General features: G+C 33.6%; 2 protein-coding genes across 9 annotated transcripts; one reads left to right on the top strand and one right to left on the bottom strand.

Moving 5' to 3' along the window:
- The first annotated feature begins 3,282 nt into the window (after nt 1–3,282).
- LOC139840268 (protein NONRESPONDING TO OXYLIPINS 2, mitochondrial-like) lies at nt 3,283–6,143 on the top strand. 8 transcript variants are annotated; one of them, XR_011757309.1, is made up of 4 exons: nt 3,283–3,593; nt 3,753–3,928; nt 5,644–5,684; nt 5,856–6,143. XR_011757309.1 is itself a non-coding variant. In XM_071830529.1 (4 exons), the coding sequence occupies exons 1-3, from the start codon at nt 3,442–3,444 to the stop codon at nt 5,661–5,663; spliced, it is 291 nt and encodes a 96-aa protein (XP_071686630.1). In that variant the 5' UTR covers nt 3,285–3,441; the 3' UTR covers nt 5,664–5,684; nt 5,856–6,143. The 8 variants fall into 8 exon arrangements, 7 of the variants coding, with proteins under 7 accessions (XP_071686628.1, XP_071686626.1, XP_071686631.1 ...); XM_071830529.1 differs by having other exon boundaries at nt 3,285–3,593; nt 3,753–3,871; XM_071830527.1 differs by lacking the exons at nt 5,644–5,684; nt 5,856–6,143 and adding an exon at nt 4,610–4,724.
- A 1,811-nt stretch (nt 6,144–7,954) lies between these two features.
- Nucleotides 7,955–9,781, bottom strand: LOC139844190 (putative pentatricopeptide repeat-containing protein At5g47460). The gene has a single exon (XM_071834405.1). It carries the CDS (start codon nt 9,740–9,742, stop codon nt 8,060–8,062), a length of 1,683 nt encoding a protein of 560 aa, XP_071690506.1. The 5' UTR covers nt 9,743–9,781; the 3' UTR covers nt 7,955–8,059.
- Nucleotides 9,782–10,278: the final 497 nt, after the last annotated feature.

The raw sequence follows: 10,278 nt of genomic DNA, 5'->3' as shown, positions 1-10,278 counted from the left end.
GTTTCTTATTTCATTTGCTGAGGTTTTTATAGGAATGCAAAACATTTCTTTGTGTGTTATTCTGATGATGATGAAGGTAACTCATTTTTTATTGTTTGTTGTGGTGCGGTAGATTTAAGTGATAGAATGTCTTCTAGGAAGAGGAATAGGGTAGGAAACAATAGTGTTTATAAGTCTAATGAACTACTGGTAATTCAGGTTTGATTTCGTTAGGTGTGTCAGCTAGACAGTTCATGTATCACTTTATTTATTCTTTAACTTTTGAGTAATTGGTTTCCTCATCAATTTCATCCTTTTCCAGCCCGTAAGCAAATAGTTGGTTGCGGCAACAGATCTGCGACGCTGGTGGTGGTGGATCCCGGAAACATCACGAATGTTGAGATGGGATTTTGAAGGATGTTTAGATTTTGGGTCTGATTTGTCCTATAGGGCACTCTCCATGTTAATTGGGGAATTGAAGGACGAGTTGCACGGTGAGCAGAAAAAAGCAGCAGCCATTGAATTTTATCCGTATGTTATAAACAAATCTATTTCTTTTTAATCACAAGAAATTGATGGAAACATGAAATAGCATGTTTGCTATTCTGTATATGTTGTTTTGATGTTTGCATTATGGACAAAACTGAAATTTCATGCTTTTAGATTGATTTTTGTATGTGTTAAAACTGAAATTTTGTATATGCTATTATAACGCTAAGACTAAATTCAATATGTATGTGTTAAGACTGAAATTCATGCTTCATGCTTCTTAACGATCTGTATGTGCTAAAACTTTTGTCACATTGGTGCTAAAATTTAGTAAATTCATGACTAAATTATGTCAGACCTGTATGCTTCTCAAAAATCTAAAGTGGTGTTGTGTATCATTATACTCAACATGTTACTGAAATTTAATCAGGTTCCAAAACATTACTGAAATTTCATGTTTCTATCAAAAATTTAGATTGGTGTTATTTACTAAATTCATGAGTAAATTTTTGTATGAAATGTTTGTATGAAGTTTTAGCACAAAAAATCTCAAAGACAAAATTTTAGCATATACAAAAATCTGTACGTACAAAATTTTTTGAAGCAAATCATGCTTCTCAAAAATTCAGGTTGGTGTTATTATAATGCTAAGACTAAATTGATAGAAACATGAAATTTCAGTTTTAGCACAATTGGAAGTCATGTTCCTTCAGTAGAAAAACATTGAGCAAGCTTTTGAGTGTGAACCATTGCATGTTTAAGAAAAGCCTCAAAAACGACATCCTTAATGGATCTTACTCATTGCTCTCTTTCAAATTTAAACTCTGCACTTCTATCATTGAATTCGCTTTCGATTCCACTAAAGACTTTATCACCAAGCTTCTCATTAAATTGGTATTTGACCTCATTTTATGCGGTTTTATATCTTTATTTATGTTAGTAGATATGATCATCTATTCTTATGTGTAAACTAGATTTAGGTGTTGTTGCCAATTAATTAAGCTTATGTCTACACATATCAGCTTATTGTACTTTGAAAAATCTGAGAAGCGCAAGTTTAATGGTTTATGAGCTTTTAAACTTAGGTTATGCCTTATTCAAGCTCATAAGTTTATGCCAAATTTGAATAATACTATAAGCTTATTGTTAACACAACAAGATTAAAAGAAGCTCAAATAACCAGGTCAAAGCACTCCTCTTAATCTCTGATTGTGGTATAAAATACATAAAAGTTATATCGTAACTGATTAGGCATTTTACATGTGCTATGCATATTGAACCAATATGTATGCGAGTGAATATATTAGCTTGATATCCAAATTTTCTCAACAACTATATTTAAAAAAAGGTTCCTTATTTACCACATTCACTTAGAATGTGAGAATAAACAAATTTGTAGCATGCCGCTACACATAAAGGAATATCACAGAGTCATGGTGTTGCTTCAATGCTACAGTCACAGGTGGCGTGCATCGTACATGTCAAAGCTGAATATTGTTGGCGTTGATCAGGTGGTCTCAAGGTATGTATATTTGACTTTTTGGAGTCAGGTTGGTGTTATTATGGTTTAATAATGTTGATCTATTGTTGGTTTGTTTGGATACACGAAGTTTTATAAACTTTGATTAACATTCCTAATGTTACACTATAACACATATCAGTTGGTTTTTTGTTAGATATGTGATAATGTACTCTTTATCAAAGTTTGTTCCATTTAAACATCACGTTTTATTATAAAAATAAAAGCTTTTTATTGTACTACTTAACACAATTAACACAAAATGATTTTGTAACCAAATCAAAATGATGTACTTTGGTTCAAGAACAACCTCATCTTGAAGCAGTGGTGACAGCTACCAACCATTAAGGTGGAGGATGCAGTCATATAACAAAAACTTTTGGCGCTCTCTACAATCGACCATCATTATCTTATATTGGTCATTGTGTAGGTAATGTTTATATGTTTCTTCTTCTATTTACTTTGTCTGTTTTTTCTCTTCAATCCGATGTACTAAAATTGAGTTTTTTTTATTGGTTTTTGATTAAGTTGCTCAGATTTTGCTGCTGGAACACATAGGTATTGGCCTTTTAATTTTTAATTTTTTATTTGTTTGTGTTCTTTTTAGGTTCTTTTGAAATTTGTTCTCCAGATAGCATTTGTTCAATATTGTCATGGTTGGCAAGAGAACACAAGAAAAATTTGGATAAAGGTTGTTGTTGGTTATGGTGGAGAGGGCTTCATGTATTGTTTCAATTACGTGGATTGTTTGTAGGTTTTTATCGCACCCTCAAGTCGACATAACCAACAATTTGTTTGATGACCTTTTGAATTGGTAATATTGTGTTAATATGTTGTAATTTTAGTTCATGTAATATGTTGGAGTAACATGTGGTGAGTAGAATATTATACCTATGAGCAAAACAATAGACAAAACACTTAAGGCGGAGGATGTAGTGACTCAACTAACAACTTCAGTATTGTAATGAAGTAAATTTAGGTGTGTAGAAACAACTAAATAACCGGTGTATTGAGAACAACAAAAGAGAACATCAAAAGCAAACGAAACGGAACCGCAGCAACGCACGGTCTTGTCTGTTGCTAGTTCATATTATGTTTAATATTTATACGTATTCGATCATATTAATGGACAGTTAACAAAAGTTAGTATGAGGGACTATTTTGAAACGTTTTTATGTATTTAAGAAAGAAAACTGCAACTTTATAAAAATAGGGAATAAAACGACTAAAAGAGACAAATACATGGACGATTATGGTAATTTAGTCTTTAGAGAAATATATAAAGAAATTCACTTGCACCAACCAAATCGGGCCGGATTGTATCCGCGTATAAAAACGCAAACGACCCGATATCTCAACACTCGCATGCCCTAAAACCCAAAACCCTAAAAAATCAATCAATAACTTTTCGACTAGTATTTCACCACAGATCTCCAGTCCTCGTGATATTGGCAATGGCTTCAAGGTGCAACAGATTCCTCAACAAAACCTCAATTTCTAATCTCAAGTCCGCTTTCAAATCTTCATCCATTCCTAAATCAACACCTTCATCCCCAAAATTCAATCTTCCTACCGCATCACCTGTTCCTCGCTTCTCAATTTCAAGGTATATACATATAATCATCTGTTCTAATTAGAATGAATATTCATTTAATTGTGATTTGATTACATCCTATTAACAGTAAATTTAATCGTGCTTTCATAAGAATATGTAATATGTAATTATGTAATATGTATAAGATTATAGAAATGATTTATGTGATAGGTGTCCGTCAGAACTTGGATGTGTGCAGTCACTGTTGCCGCTACATAATGCGGTTGCTGCTGCAAGATTGACATCATGCTTGAGTACAACTTCAAGGAGTTGTAGATCTCTTTCACAGGGTACACTCTGCCGTACCTCTCCCGACCTCTAATATCATGTCTTTTTGTTATTTGCTTGTGAGTTACAACTTCTCTTAGGTGACCTACAATGCAATGTGTGTTCATTTTCTATGTTTTTTGAAATTATTATGATTCTTTGATGCGTATGAATATGTTTGTTTGTTGCGGTTTTACCCTTGTTAAGTACTTTATTTTTGTTTTTTGACAGTTATAGTTCTGGAAATAAGAGTATTGTATGTATCAGCTTAAAAGCAATAAAAAGTACGACATAAACATGCATTTTTCTCATTTTTGCTATATTAAAAGTGCATCATGGTACTACTCTGTGTTTGTATGTGTGTGTGGATTCTAGTGTGCAAAGCTCAGTGCTTTACTTCTGTTTTTGGTAGTATATACCTTTTAAATGTAGATTTATAAGTTTGTGTTTTTTTTTTTCATATCTAAGATAAGCTGACAAGACTATACAAATGAGGAAAGATCATTGTATATGTTATAGCAGTAAGCAGTATATTATGATAAACGACCACAATTATAACAACTGAAGCTACCTTATTGTTTTCTTGGTTGTTATGGCATTTAAAACTTGTTAGAATATGGCAATTGGTCATGTGAGGTAATGCATTAAATAAGAACATAACTACTTATACTTATTTTTAAAAATGAGAGTAATAAAAATCATTTTGCTTCAGAGAATCGGAAAACACGTTTTGGTTCCTGACCGGAGTTTGGTTCCTGCAGGCACATGATTTTTGTAATGCATGAAAGAAATGAACTGGGATTTACAAGACTTGTCTTCATATCAAGTTTCAGTGCTCGTCAACCATCTTAAGAAATTTTAGGCTAATAATTAGACCGAGTTACAATCACTATTGTATCAGTGTTTAACACTTATGCCCTATAAGTTAACATGTAAATTTTCGATTGTTTGACACATGCTTGATTTACTATCCTTTGCAACAATAATATATTTATCTTGCACGTGTTTTTTTGGTTTTAGATCTTCATAATTTATTAAGTTAGTTAGCATTTGGGGGTGTTGTTTGTTTAACTTTACCCTGTATACTTGCTGATACTTATGGTATTTCTTTGGCGGCTTATGTATTGGATGTGTTTTATTGAATGATAAAATCAAAAATAGAAGCACTAATGTACAAGAAATGTGAGGTCATTTGTGCTTTATAAGCTGTAGTTTAAGAAAGCTGTATGTATGTTGTGAGTCATCTTGTTGAGTGCATAGGAAAACTATTAAATATGGGAGACAATATACAAACTGCGTGACTGATTTTACATGTAGCTAAGATAAGAAAAATCAGAATCATTACGGGCAACATACAAATTTTGAAAAGTTCTGTCATCTTGCCATGAAATGAAACCTGCTTTATCGCAAGACTTAATCTTTTGTAGCACAACAAACACATGTTTGAACTCTAGTTAAATTAGAATATATAGTAACAAGTATTCTATCTTTCCCAGATGCATTTGATGGATCGTGATACATTTTGCTGTTTGTAGAGGTGGGATCTCGTCATCATGCTAATAGCAAGGAACTTTACTCAGACATTACATGATGCATTTAATGATTTACAAACCCATTACTCATTTGGTTGCGAAATGTTTGATTGTTTTGTTGAACCCTATGAACTGTTTGAAAGTAGGTTGTTTGTTTTAGAATATGTAACAACATAATGCTGTAACAAATAAAAATCTACAAATCTTTATACTTATGGCTCACAATAGAGTATTTTAGTAACATGAGATTCTTGTTTTCCCAGATGAATTTGATGGTACGTGATACATTATGCTGTTTCTTGAGGTGGGCTTGCTACATCATGCTAATAAGATGAAAACTCTACTTGGCTTATATATTATAGCAAATAGGAAGTAGAAATATTTAGTCAGATACATATTGCAAGTATTTTTGTAGAACATGACTATATAGAAGGTCTTGTCCGTATCTGATTTGGGTTCTTTTTGTTTGAACTAGAGCTGGGTTTATCGGTTCCAAGGTGACTTGTTAGCAGACATATGGATTGAGAAACGTTAAGTTATTGAACAAGAAGACAGGTTTTGTATCTCGTTCAAATTATTTTGTAATTCATAAAAAGATGTTTGAAAGCTCTACACATCAGCTTTTTTATGATCTTGGTTCTGCATAGCACAAAACAGTTTAAGCTGAGTTGGTTTTCGAGAATTAATGCATTAGCCGTTGCTATTCTTGTTTAGGTTTTACTGTTTACTGCTCAAATACCTCTCTCAGATATGTCGTTTGTCTTGTGACGTTGATTCTGGTTTGATTTTTTTTTCTTTCGGCTAATGTGTGAGACCTAAACCACTAAACTCGGAATTACTTAGCAAGTACTCGGTCAAACTCGGGATTAATCGAAAAATTTGGCAAAACTCGGTCAAAACTTATAATTACTTGGAAAAACCGGTTGAAGTCAAACCTGGTCTACATCTGAGTAGTCTCGGAGTTTCTGAGTACTCCCTAAAGCGTCCCAACCGAGTACCCCCAATCGCAAGTTTTGCAACCTTGCATAAATTAGAGGATTGTTGGGTATTACCACGTTATGGACAGAATTATAGGCTGTATATATTTACATATAGTTTATTCAGTAAACATAGGCAATTATCTAGTTTCAAATACAAATAATGATAAATGATAATGATAGTGATACATAAAGAAGTTAAGATGAATAGAACATACCTTAGCATAACGACATTATTTTCTTAATGTGATCATTTTTTTCTAGACATGGAGCTGAATTGATATTTTCAAAAATTACAATCATTTTCAGAATAAGTTTGAGTCATGTTTTATTACAAAAATAAAAAAAGTACATTTGTATTTAGTAACAATTTTGTTATATCTAGTCAATTATTTCAATTGTTAAAATTAGTACTTGTTGAAATTAGCCGGCCAAGTATAATATAATTGTTATTGTTTTTAAAATTAAAATATAATATTTGGTTTTGAATTAATATTAATTTATTTCTTTTTTTATTGTTGTAATAGAACATAACTCTTAGACCCCATTCTCGAAAATGATAGTGATTTTTGAAATATCAACTCATCTTCATGTTCAGAAGAAAATGGCTACATCAATAAAATAATGCCGTTTTTGAATGGTCTTTTCTTATTTTTTTTAACTTCTTTATTTATCACTATCATTATTTGTTTGAAAGTTGGTAATTGTTTGATGTTTATCAAAAAAATGATATGCCAATATATACCTCCTATGATTTTGTCAATAACATGGTAATACCTAACAATCCTCTAATTTATCCAAGCTTGCAAAACTCGCTACTCAAAGGAGTATTCAGTTGGAACCTATTAGGAATATTCGGATGTTGACCAAGTTTGACTGATTTTTCAGAGTTTTGACCAATTTTCCGATTAATCCCGAGTTTGACCGAGTACTTTCCATGTACTCCCCGAGTACATGTACTCCATTAACATCAAGCAATTACATGTCCTCGATGTATACTTAACATATACACAATTTACGTTTACAATGTATAGTCCCCTAATATCTAGCATAAATACAATGCAACAGAACTCGGAATTACCACGCGAGTACTCGGTTTTGTAACTCGGCCAACTCCAGGGATTAATTGGTCAAAACTTGGAATTACTCGGAAAACCGAACAAATGTTAGTCAAAATCGGTCAAAGTCAAACTTGGTCAACATCCTAGTACACTCCGAATACTCCCCGAATTTCCGAGTACTCCCTAAAAAGTCACAACCAAGTACTCCCGAGTAACGAGTTTGGGGAAGTTTTGCAACCTTGTTGAAGCCCAATGGGGAGACTATACTATGTTTGTCCCTGTATGGTCCAGTAAGTTTTTTGGAGCAGATGTGGCCAGACCCATCCATAAATAAGCTGGTTGATTGAGTAATTTTTATATCTATATATCTATATATACTAGTAAAGTAGTTGAAAGTATAAAAATGTCTCAACTGTTGACATTTTTTGTTGATCCAAGTATCTGTTTACATAACGGCCTCGTCTTTAGCTTTAAGTTTTGAAATTTATTTCGATTCAATCAAGTTACATTGAGCTATTAATAAATAGCTTTGTACTTTTACACTTTTTTTCTTTTGATCATGCATCAAGAAAACAAGGATATGATAGAATATTACTTACATGCAATATAGCTCTACACTAGGATGAGCCTGAAACAACACCCTAAATCTCAATCCAGCTATAACCAGCCTCTTTTATCACCTTATTATCTCTCATCATCTTCCTCATTGCTCTCACATCCTCCCACCTACGAAACTGCGCGTAAATATTCGACATCATAACATTAACAAACTCATTCTCACCTTCAAGATTAATCACTTTTTTCGCTGCAGTTTCAGCCACTTTTAAATCCCCACAAACTGCACAAGCTGCAAGCAAAGCCCTCCAAACATCAGCAGACGATTCAAATTGTAGATGGTTTATCATCTCCTCAGCTCTCCAAACTTCACCTTCATGACCCATAATCCTAATAATGCAAGAACAATGTTCAACCGTTGGATCAATTTGGTAATCGCGTATCATTGACTCAAAGTATCTTGTTGCAACATCTAATGGTGTCTTGTTATGCCAACAAGAGGATAAAACGTTCAGAAACGTGATCCCGTCTGGTTGGATATCTTTCGTGTGTTTCAATTGCTCGAATAATTCAATCACTTTGGTCAAATTCTCATTGTGAGCAAACCCTGATATCATTGCGTTCCAAGTTACTAAATTTCTGTTAGGTAAGTATTCAAACAAGAATTCAGCAGTGTTTACTTGCCCACATTTAGAGTACATATCGATCAACGCACTCCCAATGACTACAGATTCATCAAAACCATGTTTCATTACACAACAATGGATCAATGTTCCCCATGTAAGCGCACCAAGGCGTGATATGCCACTTAATATGCTTGAAAATGTGAATTCGTCCATTTGTAGGTCATTTGAGTGCATCTTACAGAAGAATTCAAGGGCGTTTCTTGGACGATTTCGGTTCACGTACCCTGTTAGAATTGAATTCCAAGAAGATGAATTTGGATTTGGCATCATTGATAGAATCTCAATGGCTTGTTCCATGTTCCCAAACTGTGCAATACCGCTAATCATCTCATTGAATGATATAGTATCAGGGTTTGGCATTCGATTTAAAAAGTCAAATGCTTGTTCGATTCTTTGGTTTCTAGTACTCGCGGAGATCATTGAATTCCAAGAAAATGTGTCCTTGAACCACATTGCATCAAAAATCTTGATTGCATCTTCAAAGAGCTCACATTTTCCATACATATCAATCAAACAATTAGATACAAACGTGCTACATTCTACGCCAAATTTAACAATCCTAGAGTGAACGGACTTGCCTAATCCTACCAAATTTAGCTGCCCACAAGCGGTCAAAACTGCAGTAAACGAGTACGAATCGGAACATATACTCGACCTTTCTAGCTGAAAAAACAAACATAACGCCTTACGAAACTTCCCCGACTGAACATACCCAGAAATCAACGAGTTCCAAGCAACTAAACCTGGTTCAGGAGTTTCATCAAACACTTTATGTGCATATTTCACTAGATCAAATTTAACATAGAAATTGATGAGGGCAGATGAAACAAATACGTTGGCAGTGTACCCAGATCTTAAAACATATGAATGAAGCTGTTTACCATAGTTATAGAGACCCAAATTTGTGCACTCTCGAATCTTGTATACCAAATCATACCCATTTAGTTTATCACTATTATGAGTAGTCTCTGGGTCTAATTGGGCGAATTCACTGCTTGTGATGAAATGTTTTTGCAAGAAAAAGTATCGGGTATGTTTATAATTGGGTAAATATGTTTTGGTTATTATAGCAAATATTTTCATATGTTACTTCAGAAATGCGAATTGTTGCTTATCATTTCAGTGACTAGAGCATTTTCTGACCAAACTAGCCCGTCTTAAGCTATATTAAACTTTAAAAAGCTACAACCTTAAGTTTTTAGAAGTCGTTAAAGTATGAGCTTCATAGCGTACTTAAATATGAGCTATTAATAATTCATTGAAATCGGGACTATTGGGAGAGGCTGAGCACCCCTCTGTCCCCTCCCTGTTTCCGCTATTGGGTTGAACCCTGAACTCGGGGCAGTAGGCCGCATGTTCAAATGTTGAGATGAATGTGGAAAGGTTTGGGAAACAGTCACGAGTAATTACGAAAAAACCGCGTATATTAGTATTAAAAATAATCGCCCTTCTAGGTATCCCAAACATTATAATATCGAACAACAGGAATCCTAGTAGAATTGTGGTTTAATAATATCATTGTGTTTGCTGTTATAGGGCATGTTTGGAAAAATTAGCTGGTAGCTGCAGTTGGGAGCTGGAAGTTTAAAGCTGAAAGTTGAAAGCTGGTAGCTAGGGTT

Source organism: Rutidosis leptorrhynchoides, chromosome 4 (genome assembly GCF_046630445.1).
Source record: "Rutidosis leptorrhynchoides isolate AG116_Rl617_1_P2 chromosome 4, CSIRO_AGI_Rlap_v1, whole genome shotgun sequence".
NCBI lineage: Eukaryota > Viridiplantae > Streptophyta > Magnoliopsida > Asterales > Asteraceae > Rutidosis > Rutidosis leptorrhynchoides.
Note: the sequence above shows the minus strand (reverse complement) of the source record. Positions and strands in the feature narration are given on the sequence as shown.

Excerpts from the sequence above, each read along its gene's own strand:
- LOC139844190 (XM_071834405.1), bottom strand. The coding sequence starts at position 9,742 with ATGAAAATATTTGCTATAATAACCAAAACATATTTACCCAATTATAAA.
- LOC139840268 (XM_071830525.1), top strand. The coding sequence starts at position 3,442 with ATGGCTTCAAGGTGCAACAGATTCCTCAACAAAACCTCAATTTCTAAT. Across the intron at positions 3,594-3,752 it reads CCTCGCTTCTCAATTTCAAG|GTGTCCGTCAGAACTTGGAT; the intron begins GTATATACATAT and ends TTTATGTGATAG.